Source organism: Temnothorax americanus, unplaced genomic scaffold (assembly GCF_048541705.1).
Source record: "Temnothorax americanus isolate GAGA-0224 unplaced genomic scaffold, ASM4854170v1 Scaffold14, whole genome shotgun sequence".
Classification (NCBI taxonomy): domain Eukaryota; kingdom Metazoa; phylum Arthropoda; class Insecta; order Hymenoptera; family Formicidae; genus Temnothorax; species Temnothorax americanus.
The window spans coordinates 2,599,041-2,620,783 of NW_027509275.1; the positions used below are offsets into that span (position 1 = coordinate 2,599,041).

Genomic DNA, 21,743 nt, shown 5'->3' on the forward strand with positions numbered 1-21,743 from the left:
CTTCCCCACGTCCGCGACAAAGATGCTTGGCCGCGCAACGAACGGCAAGGGACGCGTGTAAGTACGCGCACGTACGCACACGCGTGTGCCGAAGTATAATAAACATAATCGCGGTAGCGCGCGATGAGGAGGCCTTGGCCGTCTCCCTTCGGTCGTGCCCGGCACGCCCACCGCTACCATCGCCGTACAAAGAGAAAATACCGCGCCGTGGCAATCAACGGTTTTACACCTGAGCATCTCCACGTAGGTCGGCTGGCCGGCCGCGGGAGCGAGCAGGAGCGAGAACGAGGACGACGCGATGGTAAAGAGAAAGCAGGAGAGGGAGCGAAAGAAAGGAGAGAAAGAGAGAAAGAGAGAGAGAGAGAGAGAGAGAGAGAGAGAGAGAGAGAGAGACGCGGATGCCCCTTTACTTCCTTCGTGGTGCGCCTCACCTCGATAGGCAAGACTCGGCGAGCACGATGTACCGACCTACCCTGAAGGATTATCGAAGCCTTGCATCTTTCGATACGCTCCCGTTCCTTCTTCTGCGGGCTCCCGTTGCGCGTCCCGGATCGATCCCGGCCGACGTGCGGCCTGCAGGATCCTGATCCTCGATTTGGATTCCGGTCTAACGGTCGTGCCGGGTCGCAGGGTTGGCAGATATCCCGGGGAATGCTGCTATGCCTGCTGTTTTTCGCGATGTCAGATAGACGAACGACACCGACGAGGATCTTGTACATGTTGCATTTAACTCGGAGTAATTTATCGGCATATCGATCGGAACGAAATATGAATCCGAATGGCGTTATACTCTCTACCAATGATTTTTTTTACTTATTTTGTATATACTAAGTATTTTTATTTAAAGTTTTTTAAATTTTCTCCTAAAACATCTAAACGCACATCAGCGAGGTTTTATATTTATGCAAATTTTATGTTAGAGAATCTCATATATTTTTCCGATTTTCGTACGCAACTTGATTCTTGTCAAGATTTACATTTTCTCGGCGCATCCAAGAATCGAAAAGAATTGAAAAGAGTGAAGAGAAAGAGAGAAAACTACAAAGTCTTTAAGCACAAGACATCGAGACATTCTCCGAGATGGATGATTATCGCTCAAGTGGAAATCTATAGTCCTCCTTTTGTGGTCCCATTGCGTGAACTGACGAGCACGCGATCAAATTTCAACGGCATTCCAAAGAGCCGATTCAATGACGTCAAATCATTTTTAGCCCAGTATGCGAGGTGTTTGGCTTTATGATTGCTTATTTATACAGTAGAAAATAATTCCATTAAGCTGCGAATGTATATCAAATGAAGTAATTTTCTTCAGTCCTCGTGTAGAGGTATGGGTAACTAAATATTGCAGCACACATTCAGTTTATGGACAATAAATCACGGCGTAATGATAATTGCGCCGTGATATCTATTAATAGATCAAATGCTTATATAATCGGACATTTCCGGCATACAATACACATCCTACTCTGCAATTAACTAATCTTATTACGTATCTCGTGATTAATATTTCTTTTAAACTTCTTTCGTTCATTTCTACGCGCTAAACAAACTTGCGAAAACGGATTTTCTTTTGCGAACGATCGACGCAAATGTGTAATTTATATCTTTTGTGAATTCATTAAGAGAGAGAGAGAGAGAGAGAGAGAGAGAGAGAAGCACGATTTTATTCTTTCTGTTGAAGATCTCGACGCAATTCAAAGACGAGTTAATTATCGGCATTTTTAGCATGGATAGTTATAGTGGATTAATAAAAAGGAAGTTTAATATATTACTTTATTCTAAAATTAGAATATTGGATCTTATGGCTTGTGTAGACCTCTAACCCGACGTTAAAGACATAAGAGTTGCTCTTTTTCCTCAATAAAAGTACACAGTTATAGTCTATGTTTTATAGCCCGTAGATCACCGCATAACGATAATTACCGCACTATATCCTTTAATCGATCAGCTGCGATACAGCCGGTCGCTTCCGGTGCGCGGCATATACTTATTGCAATGCGCACCTCATCTTTTATATATTGTAACTTACAATCTTATTCGCATTAAAAAATATTTTATGTATTAATATTTTATACATATCATTGCTTTTTAAAAATCCATTATCTATTATAATCAATTTTATATATATTTCAGAAATAAATCAATAAAACAAATATTTTTTAAAACGAATGTGAAGAAAACATTCGTATAAAATTCACAAATTATATCAATTCTATACGCGAATTCTACATTTCTAATCTTACGATTTTTAAAAAATCTTTTTTTAATTACACTAACTAGGGAACGCGTAGGGTTATTTGTTTGTTCTGAGATGGACATGCGCGCACACACACACAGACACACACACAGACACACAGACACACACCCACACACACACACACACACACACACACACACACACACACACACACACACACACTTTTAAACGCACAGTTCGGTAGATGAGATATTACCAAATTTATCAACATCGTTCATCCGCTTACGCCACTGTCATCGCCCTCCGCGAAAACGGATGCTGACGAAAGCGAGGGCCCTTTAGAAAGTTACCCCGGTTGCTGCGGTTGTTTGATCAGAGAGCCGTACGAACGAGTCGTTAGCTGATGGTACGTGCCCCGATCGCGTATCCCTCCCTTCCTGCCCCTTTCGATGCGTTTCTTCGCGCACGCATTCTTGTGCGCACACGCGTGCATCGTGCGCACAGCCGAGAGAAAGAAGAAAAGAAAGAGAGAAAAGTAGGAGCACAGATCACCGTCCGGGCACCGGGTGCATAAGTCTATACTTATAGGCTAGGTGGTAGATATGGAGCGGTCGATAATGATCCAATATACTGGTACATCCTCGTGAAGTAATTACAATGATGAGCGAACCGCTACCATCGGGCGCCCGAGCGAGCTCCTTCGGAGGCTAGGCGTTGAATCAAGACCCGTCCTCCGCTATCTCTCCACGTCTCTCCCCTCTCCCCCTGCCTTGCCCCACCTCATCATCGCGTCGACTTCTTGCTCCTTTCGCTGCTCTTCCTCGATCCTCTTCGCTTTACTCTCCTCTTCCTCACTTTACCTTTTTCTCTCCTTCTCTGCCTTCATCTTCTCTTCTTCTTCTTCTTCTTATACTTCCATACAGCCGCCGGTCGCTACGGTGCATAGCACCGCAACAAGAGCAAACATCTCTTCGGGGTCGTCACGGGGCCACGGAGTCACGGTGGATGGATCTCTCTCGCTCCTTTCTCGATCCTCCGGAATTATCACGGGGGCCACCGCGAGGGTTCACTTGGCCGGAAGTGCGTCATCAGCGGAATACGTGCTCGATGAAACCATCCTACGGACGAATCTCTAGGAAGGTACACGCCGAGAAAGTCGTAGCTCTGCCTCGAACTTCATCTGAGGTTCTTATCTCGATGGAGCCGCCGCGAGCGCACGGTGTTGGCGGATGATTAGCTTCGATTCGTTTGCGCTTGTATGCAACAGTGTTGTCATTGATCGATAGATCAGACGATCGTTACGTTGGTCCACGCGGATGGAATCGCCGGCGATGAAGAATAATTGTATTTTTGTATTAATACCGCGAGGATGTACGATGGGAGTAATAGAAGAGGAAACGAAATAAAAGATGAAAGGAGGGATTAACTCGTGGTGGTTGAAGTTAATTGCGAAGCGATAATTGCGGACCATGTTTCATGCATATGCATGGGATCAGACTACTGTTCGACGAGAAATATAATTTATTCGATAGAACTTAACTTGATTTTGACGGGGGGGGGGGAGAGAGGCTAGACGGTGATAAGTAATAATAATAATTAGCGATACCATTTAAAACATCCCGTTTATTTCAAGAGGCTCAAGCGATTATTTTTTCCAAAACTTTTTATTATATCATACTTGGACAACTCTTTTTATGAATTCGCAACATTATATGGATATAACATGTAATAACACGTTAATAGTTCTATTTTCTCCTCTTTGTAAAGTATTTTACTTCATATTGCGTTTCACACGTAAAGCTTTAATACAGATGAAATGAAATAACAGAAAAAGTACTTATAGCGTTTTAACAAATAATGATGAAGATATGCGTGATGGACACTCGTAAGACCATCGTCGCCGGTCAACTCGAGCGCGAAGCATCCGCTCTGGCGTAAGTTCATTCATCGATTTTTTGCCGCGAAGAACCTGCTGCGAGCTAGATCGCTCGACTCACCGGGAGCTGAGTACAGGCGATACGAAGTGTCTGATTAACGTTGATTTTTTGCAAGTGCCGACCGTCCGACGCCTCGTCACAAGCCTCAGCCTCCCCGGTCTTCTTTCCGGTAATTTCGATTACGATCGATACGGTTGTCGAACCGAGCCATCCTACCTCATTCTCCGCGATGTCACGCCCAAGTTTTTCGTGGCTGACCTCCTTCTCTGAGAATTTTCAACATCCGAAATTCGTATTTCTGAAACGATATCGTCGTCTCAATTTGCCTGCATTAATTAGCGCTCTCGTTTTACAGTGCCAATAAAAAAAGATTACAGAGATGGTCTAATTTTAGGAAAAGATATATTCCTGTACTTACATAAATGATGATCGCGCTTCGATGTAATCGTTGTAGTTGGAAGAGAAAAGGATAAGAAATTATGACAAAATTTTTATTTAAATATTATATCTAAATAGAAATTACACGGTACTTGTATGTATCGATTAAACAATGTAGTTGAATGATATTTGCTTCTTTGCTAACTTCAATACTTGCGCATCAAAGTTCTCCAGCCGTTAAATTCTCGGCTGGTACTGATGTTTTTAATATGTATTGCATCGCGAGCAATCCAGGGGCTTATTTCGTTCCCGTTCGAGCCTGTCATAATTTCCGTCCGCCAGGTCGGAGAGAACGGAGACGGTTGCGACGCGCGCGCGCGCGCGCGCCACTGTGAGCGCATCCGAGCAACAAGAGCACGCATAACGTAGATGCAACGCTCCGCAACACCGGATTGCCGAGGGCGCGCTCCTTCTCCGCAAGAACCGGAGGTGAAGGGGGCACATCGGAGACCACGAAGAGGGGCACCGGGGGACGGGGGACACGGGGGAAGAGAGGTCGACCGGGATAAACATCTGAGCCCCGCCCGGCACCCGAGGCTGCACCTCTTGTTGCTCTTCTCTACCTTGCCTCTCCTCTCCCGCTTCTTCTTCTTCTTCTTCTTCGTCTTCTTCTGCCTCTTTTTCTTCGTCTCCCTTTCTCGTCTTTTCCCGTACTTCACTCTCTCCCCCGCCCCCGACGACCGGCACGCCGGCATTATTAATCCTGGGTGCAGTTCGCGAGTGTCGATATGTAGCATTTCGCACGTCTCGCATTTTACGGCGTTACGCCTCTTTCTGGTTTCCTTAATTGTATTTCATTTCTAGAACTTACTCGGTTCGAGTCGAAACTTAGCTGTGCTTGTCTTTCGATGATTGCTTGTGTTATGACACTTGAGAGTACAGACGGGGTAAAAATTTATCGTTTTTACCGATTGACCTAGACCTGTGAAGTCCTCGGAGGGCATCTCGCGCGGTAAACTTTTTCCTACGTTCGTCCTCGAGTCTTAAAATCGTCGATCTGTATATTCGGTTCGATATTATTTTAGAATGGTAAAAAAGAAGTAAATATATCATGGTGGTAAAAAGCTTCTTAAGTATCTTCATCTAATATGCGAATGTCTCTAAGTTTCCATAAAATCGTTCACCGTTACCTACGCTGTTGTTAGCTTCTACGTCATTCAGAGTCATGTGCGATAACATAGTGTCGAGCAGAGATAGAAATCTGTACACACCGCTCGAACACTTCTCTTTTCGCACGCGATACTTCACTTATCTATTTGACCTCGCTTCCGTTCTTGATCTTTTTTCGAGCTGCATTCGATGAAGTTTACTTTAGCAAAGCTCACGAGAGAGACGCGTCTGTCCGACGCAAACTCCGATCTGGTCTACGTGTTCCGTTAATGCTGTAGCAGTAAGACGCACTTGACCAACGTTTTCAAGCGTAAAATGTGCATGTCCGTTTCGAAAATACTACTTTGGAGATTAGATGTTCGTTCATCGGCGTCTTGAAACCTGAAGATCTCTTGATGTTTTCATCCGCACGATGATTGGTATATTTTCCACCACGAGCACGTGTCCATTGATCATAAATATTTGTCATAACAATGTTCAATGCTATTACGTTTTTTTTTTTTAAAGCAAGCATAAAAGAAATTACAGCTCTGAAAAATTCGTTGTCTGTCGCTCTTGAGATTTATCCTGCTGAGAGTGAAATTATCACGGGATTCCTGCGTGGACGCACATATGCATTCTCACACTTTCGCTACTCCGAGGATTTCAGTCCGTTCGCGTATTGAATAGTTTACGGCTTTTAAATAAGCGGCCCTCACTCGTTCTCAAACAATTTGCTCATACCGCAGATTGCTCGTAAATAAAGATAATCTATTCTACCCGGAAGATAAAAATCGTTCAGTCTTTGCCAGTGGGGGCCACGGAACTGCGGGCAACCACCACCGACGGCTCGGCTACCTCCCGGTGCGAGCGAGAGGGACATGGCGATCGAGGGATCCGAAGACGGAGGGGGAGGAGGGCAGCGCGAGAGGTGTTCCACCGACTTGTTCTTTCCGCGGGTGAATGCTCCTCCAGTTATCCATTTTTACGTCGCTCATTGCTCGGATTTTACGAGGCAAAAATTATGAAATTGCACTTTGTGCACCGTGCGTGCCCTCTTCCTCTCACCCTCTCGCTCGTTCACCACCCCTCGTGCGCTGCGCTCCTTCCTCGACAATTATGCGTGCTGTAGTTCCGTCACGGCGATGAGCATCATCGATTTCCTCAAGGATTTTTGGTATTCGAATTCTCGTAGGGTAAATGTTTGACGAATCTGTGTCTTTCGATCACAGGATAATCCGAACCAATAGTTTTTTTATGCCTATCCAATAGTCAGTTGTCAATAATGTACTTGTAATAATAGTCTTTTATAATAAGTATAAATTCATTTCCCACTGTGTTTAATTCATATTCGAACTTTCGCTTTCTCCTCGTCGCGACATTCTTCAGAATTAATTCTTAATTCCGTTCTTAATGTCTAGATATCGCGAATGGGTGCGTGGGGAACACGTTTCTTCCTGAATTTTGTGACATAAATTTGATCGTTAGGTATGCCTTTAAATTTCCGCCGTTCCCAGCGTTCTCGTCACGTGCGTCATATAAATTATTGATCTAGCATCGAGAGGAGAGAATTTGACGCTTCTACCGAACGTGCCGCGCGCGTTGTCGGTATCACCATATAAATTACCGGTCTAATGCGGAGGATTTTATACGTTTCTACCTACGCTCTCCGCTTCGCTGTCGGATAAATTATTGGATTATATCAGGCCCCAAATTTCCGTGCGCGTTGGCGTACGGCCGATAAACGAAAATGAAGATTATGCTGCGTCACGCGGGCCCACAGAACGTCCGGCGAAATATTATAATATATGCCAAATTGAGCTGTAAATCGCGGATTTCGCGCGCTGAAAGGACGAGAACTGACGATATTCGTATTTCATCGGCATGACATACTTCGTTCTTTCGTGACGTCCGTTTCGATGGAAACACAACATTGAATAAATAATATATAAACAACATATTGTAAAAATGTAAAGTAACAGCATGTCATAATACTTTCCAACATTTAATTAAACACATTGTTTAGCGCTCGTATATTGCGAGTCAATCAACTCTCGCGGTCCTTATAGGAATATAAAAGTGATAAATTGTCACTGTATATCTTGCGAATTCGTGCGAGAGAATCTTCTGAGTGTCAGAGTCGTTAATTGAATTATTTATCATAAATTAGTTTTATCTTATTTGTATGTACGGCGGCGAGAGTATGGCCGATGATAAACAGCAGAACATTTGGCACGATATTTGCCGCAAAAGAAATCATCTGCAATGATGATGACGCGATGCAAATCTAAATGCCGCTCGTCAAAATTCTCGCCGCGGACGTCATCTCGAGCAGATTTCGCTGTGTACTTAGCATTTGCACGAGCTCATCATCGCTTTCGGTATTTTTAAAGCGGCTGAGATTGAAGCTGCGGCATGACTGACCGTTCCGCTTATATGTATAAATTTTTTTTGTCGACGCTTCCATTCGACACCTGCATCTTTCCTTGACCTTTCAAGTGCACGTTCATCCATCTGACCTTTACCACCGCTGATTCATCGGTATCTCGCGACGTAACCTCGCGCGGTATATAATCGTGCGTGTTCGTATTTATCATCTCGTTTATCGTATCGCGGCGGCCGACGATATTAATCGGCGCGAACACGGCCTTTCGACGATCCGAAAAACTCGGGAGTCTCTTTCATCTTAATTTACCGATCGCAGTCACGACGTCGGATATCGTTACTGCGCATCTTGTGAATTAAGTACGCGACGTTGGCTCGACCATTTTTAATGCGTTATATTTATAATTAATGTTAATTAAATTTTGCTATAATCTCTGTCGTTTTAAAACGCGACCCGCGTATGCAAGATGAAACTGTTGCTCGCTCTTTTTATTAGCATATAATGGTAATTGCGTCAGCGAATGAATTAGCTTCGCAACAAGGTAAATAAGATGCGGTATTTAATATTAATAAGTAATAAGACTTGCAGTATTTATTATTTTAAAATTCTTTTTTTTATTAATATTGCTCGACAGAAATTATTAATTATTTTTAGAAATTCTTCTTTCAACTGCTTTAATTACAACCCTTCATGCAAGAAGCTTCGAATCAGAAATATCGAGGTTGTGAAAATCAATGTCATACCTACTAGCTGGCTTTTTAACGCATATGATTATGCCCTGCCGATATACTGTACCAATAGTTATGCTGTTATAGATAATTGCGCGAAATGAGTTAGAATTACCGATAATTATACAGACGACGGACGTATCGCGGATGATGAATCGTTGAAAAATAGTATAAATTTCATACCGTTCCTTTCAATTAACGATCGAAAAACCGGGACAGGCGAGAGAGAATGATAAAGAGAGCATGTAGATCGAGGAGATATCGATCGGTGCCCCGATAGTTCGTTGCTTCCAACATTTCCTGCATTCAAGGGAAGACGATTCGCGGACGACGGACGTTGACGAGTAAATCGGTCTGGGGCAGCAAATGAATTCTGAACCTATCTCAATGTTCCGTATTCATTCGCGCGGCTCATTAGAGAACGTCTGTCGCTCGCGTCCGTGTGCTCCTCGCTGATACGTCATAATAAAAATTCCGTAAAGCAACCACCAGTTTTCATTTTTACGTCCCGCCCCGCGCGGAGACGTGCGTTGCTCGTCGGTTCATCCTATTCCTCTTCCACGATCACTTTTAAAAGAAATTAAATATAGCGCAGCAAATTACGCGCCGGTTATGCCTTGCCGTAAATCAAATAGCTAATAAAACTTCCATCGACCGAACTAGGAAAAATCCGTCAGGGTTATCGCCGCGCATCCCTCCGGCGAGATGATTCCCAAATCTGTCGATCTTGAGTATTTCCAAGGCGAGGAATCTATTTCTTTTTACGACTACGTTTGTCAAACGCTTAATTTTATAGCGGAATATTGAATCGGTCACGATCGCGCGCGCGCGATGCATTTGGGCCAACCTGTAAAATTTACGAACACTTCCTCGGAACATAAAAGAACGCGCGGCCTAATTTGCATATGCTACTTTAGAATATTGGCTAAAAAAGCGCTCCTTGACTTTATGGTTTTTCGGAAATGTCTTTCCTAAGATAACGCACACGCGTATACACACATGTACACACGCACGCACATAATGTTCGCTCTAATCGTCGATTTCGCATCGACTCATCAGCATCAGCAAGTTCGCCGATGCCAGCGCAACATTATGGCTCGGTTTGAAAAACACTAATGCGTGATGCTCGAGAGAGATCGCGGTGATCATCACGAGAGAAGCGCAGAGAGGAGTGGCAGAAGAGAGCGGCGCGGTAGACAGCGCGCGCGAGAGAGGTGCCGGAGAAGGGGGAGATTTTAGTGTCGGCCGGACGTTTCAATTAAATCGTCGAAATCATCATCGGGCACCGGTGCCCGTCCACCTCGTTCGCCATCGTCATCGTCGTTCGTCCCGTTCGTCGCGGTACTCGTTTTGCTGACGAACGTAAATTTCTCCACTCAACGGGACCGTAACTTCTCCGTACACGCGCGCACGAGCGGAGGCCATCGGGGTTCTCGTGCCGCACGCCAGAACAAGTCTATGAAATATGAGCACTTTTGATCCAGCATACCGTAATGAGAAAGGGGAATACCGCGAGTTGCTTCTTTTCCGTCGTGATCCCTCGGCGCTGCCTGCCGGTGCGATGCCGCGGATGCTTGGCTCGGGATCACGACGCTTTTCGATCGACTAGGCGTGATCGTTCTATTAACGGCTGTCAATAATCATCTCAAATATACATAGCGTTTATCCATCTCAAGAAAATATAATATATGATCGATGTATGTTTATGTAGTGATATTTATAGCTTGATTCTACGACAGACTGATTTTATTTTTATTATAACGGTATTACATGTATAAATGTATAAATGTCAGGGATCTCAACACTGTTAGAAAATTATTCACACATGAAATAATATTTTATTAATTCATGAATTGCAGACCATGTAATGCCATTTTTAATTTAATATACATTTGATATTGACGATATAAAATTTTTGTATGACATGACATGCATGTCACGTGAGACATGCGATAAACTTGATCGGGCGGTAGCCAGCAGCAAGAAGATATAGGAATATTATAAAGAGGCGATGCAGTCTAGTAAAACTCGATCCGGCTCACGATATACCAAAAGGAGCCTTGTTATCAACCGGTCCCATCTTATCAGGTCGGCGCAGCATCGCCGGTAAATCATCGGGGTCCTTGACGGGGCACCTTTAATTACCGGGCGTGCACGAGGGGAAAAAAAATATGAAGACGTAATACGTTATCCGGTTGCCTTCCTCTCCCGGGTGTCTACCGGTAGATAGAGAGGCCGGTCCAGTTGATGCCGAGAGGCGTTGCTCATAAATAATGAACACGTATTCACGAACGCCACCGGTTACTTCGTCTTTGAGGATGAGCCACGGCCAGATGGAACTCGCGTTTAGCTAGTCCGCGTCTGCGGAAAACTGCCGCGTCAGAAACGTGAAAACGTTTTCCGTCGTGGATATATGCTGTGAATACGGTATCCCGGGATTTTTTGCGGTGCGAAACGAGGCGCGCTCAAAGACGCGCGTTTCCTGTCATTCATTCACCGGGGAAAATGGATTTGAATAATAGGCGTAGGCTGCTTTACCCCGCAGTATTAATTTGCTCTGACAAGTCGTGAGAATGATGCATATTGTTACATTCGAATTGATTATTCGATGCTGGCGAGACGGTTTTTATCATGAAAGGTAACACATCCCGCATTTCTTATCGTGTAAATAAGCAGAAAAGAAAAGGAAATATGCGGTACTGATGACGTTTTTTTATTTTTATAATCTAAAAGTATAGACATTTTTTATTATATTTTAATAATGTACATACAAAGAACGTTGCAACATACAATATTTTTACAATTTTCAAAAAAATTGAATTTACATGTCGATAGCTCATGTAAAATCAGGTATTTAACTTTAGAATATATTTGAATATATTTGAATATATTTCGTAGTATAAGTTATCATTTACAACTTTCATCAAGAGACACGGTAGTGTCTCGCGCCAAGTACACGCGGAGCGAGACCGACCGTGACTCTTTTACGCGACGCGACGGGTTGCGAGTACCCGTGTTACTTACTCTATATCATCATGGCCGGCCGGTCGCGAGATTTTTAATCGGCTGGACGGCATCGCGAGAGCGCACTAATTAATTCCTACGAGTGGGTTGATGGACGCCGGTCCGGGCATATAAGGACGAGTCGTATCGATCCAGTCGAACGATTAATACATCCCGTTGCGCGCGCGGCAAGGTGCGGAGGAGGTCGACGGACCGTTTAATCGTCGATAGTTCTACGAGAAAGAAAATGGCCGAGGTGGTAATCGCTACCTGCGGAAGCCCGGCGATCGATGCCAGATAGGATACCAATATATATAATGCACCACGTCCATCGGAACGTTTCGACGAGCGTTCGTCGCTCCGTCGCTCGTTCTCGAATAATCTCGCGGAGCGGATATCTAAACGAGGAGCTCGGGGCGCAGCCTCCGGGCGGCGCGTACGGATATGTACGCACGTATAATAAACTCGACGTATGTAGAAGTGGAAGAGTGTTCTTTCTCTCCCGAGTGATATATATCGGACGCGATATATCGTCCTTGATGGTACACCTCGAAGCCGGGGCGAACTACTACTCGTTGCGCTGCCGCGCACTCGCCGCGCGGTCGAAGCAGCGTTTCGCCTTCGCGAAACAATATAATGGTTAACGTAACAAGCTTTCATCTCGGCTCTGAACGTTAGGTATCCCACTGCGGCACAAGATTCCGAACATGTCCGGACACCTAAGGCGACGCTTCCAGAATAATCTCCGGGATAATACGTTCCTCGCTCCGACGGTGTTATATAGGATTCCCCTGGGGTGCTGCGTAATTATTGTTAATTTAGATGGATGAATAGGATCTGACTTTTGAGTAATAAAAATCTGAATGGCGAGAGAATTTCTATTAGAGCTATTTATCCGACTATTAGCGTCCGGAGAAATTTATGAATGTCTTTACGAGATATGTTGATTGCTAGACAAAAAGACGAGCGCAGATGACATGGCGATATTTTGCGATTTGTTTGGGAGAGTCTAAAATATAATTAAAGTTATCATGGTTGATCCAGGCACCAGCAAAGCTTTGATACGATTACTTATGACGCAAGCTCAAAGAACTAAGACAGAAAATGTATATATTTTATGCGATTTAATACGATGCTATTTAAATGATTAGATACTTTATTTTCGTGAAATGATACAAAAATATCAACGATTGTCATTTATAAATATATAATGAAATTTCCTCTCTTTGCCTTTTGAAGTGCACACGTTTAATGAGAATCGCGAAAAGACACGGCAGAGTAGAACTGTTACAAAAACAGAATCGCGCGCCATCCAGAGAGAGCCAGCCGATGATATTGTTTTACGATCCTTGAAGAACTATGGGATACAAGCAAACGAGATGTTCGCGTCTTGTTTCAACTTGACGTAGTGTCCACCTAGACTGCTATACGACCGATCACAGACGCGAAGAAAGACGTAGCATTGATAGCTGGACATTGAACGGCGTGCTTGGAAGAAGCTTCGTGGGACAATCTACCGTCAAGTTCTATCAATGATCTCGGGAAGCGCCTGGAATTCAACGGCTTTCTTCCGTTCTGTCGCGTAAGTGGGTCCAAATATGGAACCCAGGCAGAGAGCAGCCCGATTGACCGTAATCGGTAACCGAAGCACGCGGAAGAGACCCGGTTGTCCCAATAATAATGTTAATTAAATATTTCTTTGCAGTAAACAATGGGAAGTAATGGTCCACTTCTATTTCGATCGCTATTATAATTTTTATGGGATTGCGTAATCCACCGATATCGTTTATATACTAAATCGTCGATCACTATATTTCTTCTAACTTCTCCCGCCGCGATTTCTTATCTGATCTATTTTGTATTCCTAGTTTTATATATTCAGAAAATAGTATATGTCTTCTCGGCTTTTGCACCTTTGTTTACGTTGTTTATCTCATATTTGAGTCCCAGTGGAGATTTTATTTATATTGCCTTAACGTAAACTCCTTTCGTGCGCCGCTTTTATCTTTGACGGTCATCATCGGGTTGTGCATCTTGCGAGAATCCTCTGGGACTCTTATCCTATTCTTCCTCTCGTTTTCATATTTATCTCGTCGCCATCATTCTGCGATGCGAGAAAATCATCTCGAATTTTTCCCGGGCGGAATCGCCGCACCGACACTGATCGTCGCGACAGGTTACACCGGTAGCGGCCGAGTCAGCTCTCTTCCCGAGGACTCCGTTGATTCCTACTCCTGCGTTCCACCACGACTCACCACCACCACTATCACCGTCACCACCACTGGCAACCACCACCACAACCACTACCACCACCGCCGCCGCGCCGCCGTCGTCGCGGCCGGCCAGCATCACCACCTTCGTTCATCCACCACCATTTACTTCGGCTACCACCTCCTTTGCCAGGCACTCGCCATGTGACTGACTCCCCTTCTCTGTTGACGAGCGGTGGGCCTGCCTACCTGCCGCCCGTTGCCCCGCTCCCATTACGACGCGGACTCTCGCGGCAGGTGCACCAACCTAAGTGCCACTCCGCTTACCTGTGTGTGTGTGCCTATCAAGGCAGAGCAGTGTGTCCGGTGGTCAGGTTCTTCCCTCTCTTTCTTTTTCTTCTTTTCTTTTTCTCTCTCTTTTTTTCTTTCTCTCTCTCTCTCTCTCCCCTCTCTCTCCCTCTTTCTCTTTTTCTCTTCCTTTCCCCGCTGGCTATCTCTTCTGCCGTCTTTTTTCCCCTATCTATCCCCCTACCTGTGTATGTCTCCATCTCTCTCTTTCTTTCTCCCCCTACTGTCTCTCTCTATCCGTCTATCCTCTTCGACATCACTTCACGTAGCAGTGCCGTGTTGTAGTGTCGTGTCATCCCGCGGTACGTCAACGATCCTCCCGGACTGAAGGCAAGGATCGACCGGGTCGAGAGTACACTCTGCGATTACCGGGGCCGGTCGATCGCCGGTCTACAGTAGGGTGAAGAAAGTGAACCCGCGGTCACCGTGAAGGTGAAGGGAGTGATATTCCCGATGGGACTCGCGTTCTCTTGACACCGACAGTCGGAAGTTCGTGACGAACGAGTGACTTGTTGAAATATTCAGATGCGAGAAATCTGCGGTGAATCTGTTTTTGACTCGATCGAGTAGGAAGCAAGATTTTACATTGGTGAAATTTTTCACGATGAGAGAGGACAAGCCTGTCGTGATTGAGCTTGTTCGTTAAGAATGAATTGGTAGATCTGGTGTAGTACCGTACCAACAATTTTTAATATCTGCATGAATAGCCTAATGATTGCGCTCCGAGTGAGAAAGATAAGAGAAAGAATCGTCTGGTGATAGTTTGAGACTCGATTGTGATCCGAGGTGATCCGCGCGATCCTGAATACAGCTATTATCGAACGAGTGGCAAGGTGCGCTGAGGAAGGGGTCATTCGGTGAAGGTGTCAAACGTCGGCGGCACCTCATTGACATTTCCGTGACATTTAGTGCGCGATTCGAGTCGAGTGCTAGACACCTTTTCGTGTAACACGCGTGTCGCTTACTGTTACACGACAGCGAGACCTCGCGACGGCTAGCGTGTCACAGAGAAGCAACGTGACGAGCGGGAGAGGACGACAGTTCGGTGGAAAGGAAGTGAAACGAGGGCCGGGCGAGCCGATGACGCGTCCTGCGTGCCTTATCAGCGGCGGAACCGGAGCGCGGTGACGGCGAAGCCTCATCCAGAGACTTATCTGTCTCTCGGAATCCTTTAGTTGCACGTGTACGGCGTAGAATACAAATAACGACCTGCGTTCTCGCAAAGGTCTGTCTCTGAACCTTGGTCGAGTGAACAACGTCGAGGTCCTCGACGAATCTACCTGAAACGTAAAACTCTGTTGCGAAGCAACAGGTGGTTATATCTGGAAGATCGCCGAACGAGGTTCTGCTGCGACTTTCGACAGGCAGAACCGGAGATTTTTCACTCGGTTGGAGGTTGACGCTGATAGCCAAACTGGACATTCTTACCGCCACGTCGGGAAGAACGGAGTGGAGATGTCCGCGGGTCGCTGAGAGAATGAGGGAGCTGGACACCGAGAGCCCTGTCGTCTGGCCGGCCTGGTGTTATACTGGTGAGTCGAACATTCGATCGATGATATGGAAAAAAAAATGACTGAATAAACTAATATCGCTAGCTATAACGATATCACGAGGCAATTTCTTAATGAAAATACCGTGAAAAAACTTCGTAAATTATTATATTGGCTGTCCGATCTACTTAATTAGGTTTCTCTTTAAGTTCGACCAGTTGTTTGGCCATGAACGCCTGCGGTTAATCTCAATTTATCATCGTTAGTTTTTCGTCGTCGATCATTCCGTCTAACATTCGTCAGTCGAAACTTTAATGAATTTTTAATGACTTTTACAAATAAGGGAATCGTGACAACAGAATCGTTTCCGATTGAACTATTTCCGTACGAATTAGCGATATGTCGACGTTCATGTTTGTTATTGTCAAATATTTTTTAAGCATCAATTGAGAGAACTTGCTATGTTTTGACGCGATGTGATTGATTTGCGAACGTGATGCATTTTGTACAAACATAGCTTTGTCGATTGTACCGGTAGCTAGTCGGCGAAATCATAACGAGTCATAGCGTAACAGGACGCAAATAACCGTAGCGGTTTGAGGAAAGTTATGAAACACGCGGCCGCGAGTAGGCATCACACGGCAGCTTTGGAATTCGTGCTCGATTACTTCGTCGACAGTTCAAATGACAGACGAAAAACAAATACCGACCTGGATAAAAAAGCGCGAGTGCGTGTCATGCTAGTTTTCTAAATGACTTAAATTATGTAACAAAGCAATTAAAATTCCTAATAATCTAATCACAACCGTGAGACAATGGTGAGATAATTAGTTTGATGACTGCGTTGAATAAACTCTTATGACGTAAAGCTAATTTATATAGTAAGAATATATTTATGTTTATCGCCTTGACACCATATTTATTTCTGTATCAAGATCACATTTTTAACTATAAAAAAAGAAGTGAAGAAGGAAGTACGATATCAGCATGAATTTCCAGAAAGTGACTGATACTCGGTTAAAAATACAGCAATATATGTTCCGCAGTATTCGCATGTTATATTTGCCGAGGTTTTAATTTCTCGGAAGTTGCCGTGCGATATCTCTCTAATGTGTCAATAAACTTATTTCGAGCACTATGTAACATGACTCTGCCATTGTCGAGTCACGCAGGATTCCACTGCTGTAAAGTTTAAAAATACTTTGATTTTAAACCATTAATAGGTTTGGAATATCGGTTGCATGCAAAATTAAGATAATCATGTTGTTCTTTTATTAATCTTTATTTATTTTCTTAGAACTTAATGTTGGTATTGTAATATTTATTGATATTACTTTTTTTCGCGAATTAGGGACTTGCAACTTTGTACTCTTTTTTATCTTTATTTAAGGAATATATCTTTGAATATTGTCTCATCAGCTTTAAACTTAATTGTTTCTTTTGACTTCATTTTCACAGAGCTTTTGACATCTTACGATTAAACCATAAATGATAATATCTATCTCACTACTTGGTCCCTAATGGATTCTTCGCGTATTTATAATATAGTAAGGAGAAACATGCGAGGGGAGAGAAAAAAAGAGGTCATAGGTTCCCTCGTGGAAAGTGGTTTTTTATCGCTTCTTATCAGGCCAGACTTCTTAATTTCCGAACTACAGTTGCCTACCTGCATTCGATGTCGCTCCTTAGCATCGTTTTGCCACGCAGAGAATTCGTCCAGTTCCGTTAACGGGGAGACGAGCTCCGAGACACGAGAACGAATCGCGGAGGGTGTAATTATGGTGCTCGATCTTGACAATTAGGAACCCTTGGGAGCTGTCGGTAGCGGAATAGGGGCCACTTAGCTCCCGCAACTTCCAGCAGCTTTATCTCGTCCAATCGCCTCGCGTTATTCGTCGGTGTCTTCTAATTAAGGGGTAACCCGCAGATTTTTTTCTACTCGGGATTCGAGTTGGCGAAAATGTCACCGCTTATTATCGAGCGATCAATTTTTGAATCTCCCTCCTCGGGGCTGGGTATCATCCTATTCTTAGTATATTAATTTTTTACTTAAATGAGACTAACGTTGAGAAATCGACACATGATTCGATACTTACCACTCAGGAAATCCGGCAAAAAATATCGAACGTAATTAACTCCCGTATCTTGACTGTGTTCTTGAAAATACGCGATCCGTCGCGAATCATTCGCTTAAAACACTATTTTTGCCAGTCAGGGTATTAATAAGCTTTTTTTGGCGCCGCACATTATCTTGGGGCCCGTGCGCGTTTGTTAGTCGGTTGTTCGGTTCTTGATTCGGAGTAGCGTAGCAAAACCGACATGATTTGGTGACAGAGCTGACCCCGCGAAACAGATTTGTTACGGTATAAGTCGAGGTAATGGCGAAAGACACTTTGCGGACGTGCCACTCCGGTCGCGACCGCTAATGTGATTACCGTTGTTTCGTAGTCACCAGGAAGCTGACATTGTTTCGCGTCGCCGCAGAAATCCATTTTCGAAATCCACGATTAGCGAGAGCTGTAATTATTACTCCGGAAAAATATTCCTAATCATCCGTTTTCACATTTGGAATTAACATCCTCGCACAATAGAAGTGAAGGAGTTTTGAATATTTTTGCAATAATCGATAATTTATTTGTTTGCTACTTAAATTATTTATTTTACTTCATCATTTTTTTTAATCAATCTGTTTTTCTTACGTAGCTAAAATTGCTTCTCATCTTTGTGTATTTCTCTTTAATTAAAAATTAAAGATATCTGTCACGCGTATGGAATTCTCCGCACCTGTATTCACGTCTTATCTCGAATTATGAACTGCGAAAAACGCTATCGGCGGCCTAACTACCTATTGATAAGATGATAATCGTTTAATCGCGCACGAATGGCGGAATCGTGGACGATAATATAAATATCCTCTTCGGTCTCTTAATCTTTGAATTTTCTCAGCGGTTACCCAAGACTCGTGGCTCCCGTGGAAGCACTCGCTTAGTTTGTCGAAACCGCGACGTATTGAAGCCGCATGGAGAAAGTTATAAATTATGATAACAATTATTGATGCCGTGCTCTCCCGCGACTCTTCAATTATGACGATATTATAATCATTAAGTTAAGTAATCGTATCCTTGGTTATCGCCGCTTATATTTCGATAACCTGAAACTAACAATCAACGTCATTATCTTCTAACGAGTATAATTAGCTCTTCGTCCCTCTCTCCCGGAGACATATCGTTATTCTTGATTTTGCCCGGCGGGTCTTTTTAGATCCGAGAAAATCTATGAAAAGTGTGTTCGACGGAACGGAGGGAGCGCGCAATGTTCCTGGAATCTGGAACGTCTGGCCGCACCGTCGAGGCATGGCCTCGTCACTTTCGTGACTTATCGTCGTCCAGGTCTTTCCGATCGGGTTTCCAGGAATCGTGGTTGTCGCCGGTCGTCTCCGGCTATCTTGTCGAAGGCGCCATGTAAGGTTTTCTCTGTCGGTGCATCGAACGGTCGATGGGATCACGCGCTCGCACAGCTTTAGTCTCGACCTTCGCCTTCCGTCGCGGAACACGCGACTTACCAGGCCCTCCGGTAGCCCCGTCGGCACGTTCTAGTCGTCGTCGTTGTCGTCGTACGGATTGCCATTGCCAGAGTTAAATATTGGCTGTCGCTCAAAATACAAACGCGATTACGCTCGCGCCGGTGACTGGTATACCCGCGTGCTGCTGCCATCGGCCAGCAACTTATTTATGGACCACAAAGCATCGGCCTCTGTCTCCGACTGTCGTTTCCTTAGGATCCTCTTTCCTCTGCCGACCCATGCATCGGGACCCGATCCCGGTAGATCCTGCCCGTAGTTACCAGCTCTTTTTAGTTTTCATTGTTTCCGACAGCTAATAAAGCCTGTCACTCCAAAGAGAATGAGCTGCCTCTCCTCGGTTCATTAAATGCGTCGCGTATTTAATTTCGGTACGGTTAGAGTCAAAGTTAGTACATTGAAGTGGAATGTAGTATAATTGTAATAATTAAATATAATATTAGTAAGGTAATTAGGTTACAGGTAAACATATTATACGTAGACAGAGCGCAATAAAAAAGTACAATTATCTTTCAACTTTATCACATGATTATTGATTTTATCTCTCTTTTTGAAATCGGCAAATATTGTTGTAGGTTTTTATATGAACAGATATTAAAACATAAAAATACCTAAATCAATGTGTGTGTGTGTCTACGTACTCTAATGTTATCAAAGCTACTATTTGATAATATCGTTACATCACGAGACCTGCACAAAATCAAATAACAGATGTTTTCCATTTCAAATAAAACTAGTGTATTCCTAAGATTATGAGACGAGAAAGCCAGAAAGGCTACAGAGAAAACGGCAGCAAAGAATTCGCTAAAATCATCCCTCGCTGTTGAAGAGACTAATAGACTCGCCATTATGACGGAAGCGGGAACCGCCTTAAGATTGCACTGCGAGGGTTTCTAATCGCGTTTTCTCGAGACAAAGGGCATCAGCCGTGGAAGAGGATACTACCTAGAGAGAGAGAGAGAGAGAGAGAGAGAGAGACAAGGAAGTGGTGAAAGGGAGAGATGAGGACGAGGAAGAAGGTGAAACAAAGAGAAAGGCATAGAAAGGGCGAGGCGGGTGAGGGGAAACGTGAAAAAGTGGCAGACCGCGTCGAGCTCGTTCGAGGTGGGAACAAAAGCCACCTCTTCTTCTTGCTCGTCTTCTTCTTGCTTTTCTTCCACCGCCCCGTCCACAAAGCTCTCCTCGAGAGAATGAGAGAGAAAACAGTAAGAAAGACAGAGGAAGGGGGAGGGGAAATTCCGCGCTACATAGAGGGATCGCTCCGGGATAAACCATTGTGACTTCTTGCACGTATGAAAAACCACAAACCACTGACGTTATTTCGCGGCCGCGAACACGGAGGGCCTCTCTTTCCTTCTTGGCCACGAGCAGTCCGAACCGCGTAGATAATACCCGAGAACCCTGGGCTCTCTCCCCGCTTCCTCGCTGGTTACCCTCGTCCACCTGGACCAGCTCTGTCCTTTGATTCGATTTCTTTTTTCGGCGGCACCGCAGAATCGCGCCTCGGAATGATGCTCTCGTTTGATCGACCATCTCGGTCGAATTGACCGCAACGGTGAGATCATTATGGTGTCATTTATCGGCAGGTGCGTACGAGGTATCGATTTGATAAACAGCGAACTGCAATTCACAATTGCCACAAAAACCAAAGTAGAAAAAAGTGGGATGCTACTTAAAGTTGAGTGCAACTACCAGCAGTTGTGTTAACATACATTTATGTAGCAATAATCATACTGAGGATGTTTTTAAAGAGCAATGTTTTATTGGTTCTAAATTATTAATAAAACATTGATTCTTGATATCTATTTCTACATTAATGAAGAGCGATGAATAGTCGAGACGTATTAATGAATAAATTAAAATTGAAAAGGCCGCGTGTATGCATAATTCGACGAAATTCAAATTTACCTACTGCGATCTTCATCTCGATCAGTCGACCTCCGAATCGCCTTCTCGAAAGTAAATGGATGTGATCCGCGCCTCTTTTCCCTCCTCTTCCTCCATCGCAGCGACACGCGCGCGCCAACGAGTCCTCAGGCACCCTGTCGTTCCAACAGGTGACAGGGGGAGTCCTTAATCGCGTCATGACGTTTTCATATCGGGAATCGCGCGAGTCACGTCGCTTAATTGCCCGTGCGAATTATTGAATGCCGGAGCGCCGGCCGATTGCGTTCACGGCACGCGTTTATCTTTCGGGAAACACTTCGGCACACTCGCGAATCGGAAGAGAGAGAGAGAGAAAGAGCGATGTCTACCTGACATTATTATTAACGCGCCAGGACGAGTGAGGACGAGTGGCGGGTTTACTGTCGATAACGAGCCATCGAGGAGAAGACG

At 44.4% G+C, this 21,743-nt stretch overlaps 1 protein-coding gene across 3 annotated transcripts in view; it reads left to right on the top strand.

Annotated features, from left to right (window-relative positions):
* LOC143894450 (uncharacterized) overlaps positions 1 to 21,743 on the top strand; it is a 124,855-nt gene that overhangs the window by 10,461 nt on the left and 92,651 nt on the right. The window contains exon 1 of one of the 3 annotated variants that reach the window (XM_077400718.1): positions 14,245 to 15,868. The exons of the other annotated variants lie outside the window; for them this stretch is intronic. Within the exon in view, the coding sequence (XP_077256844.1) occupies positions 15,814 to 15,868 (55 nt within the window). The 5' untranslated portion in view covers positions 14,245 to 15,813. Of the gene's footprint in view, positions 1 to 14,244; positions 15,869 to 21,743 lie in introns of those variants that run through there. 3 annotated transcript variants of the gene reach the window in all.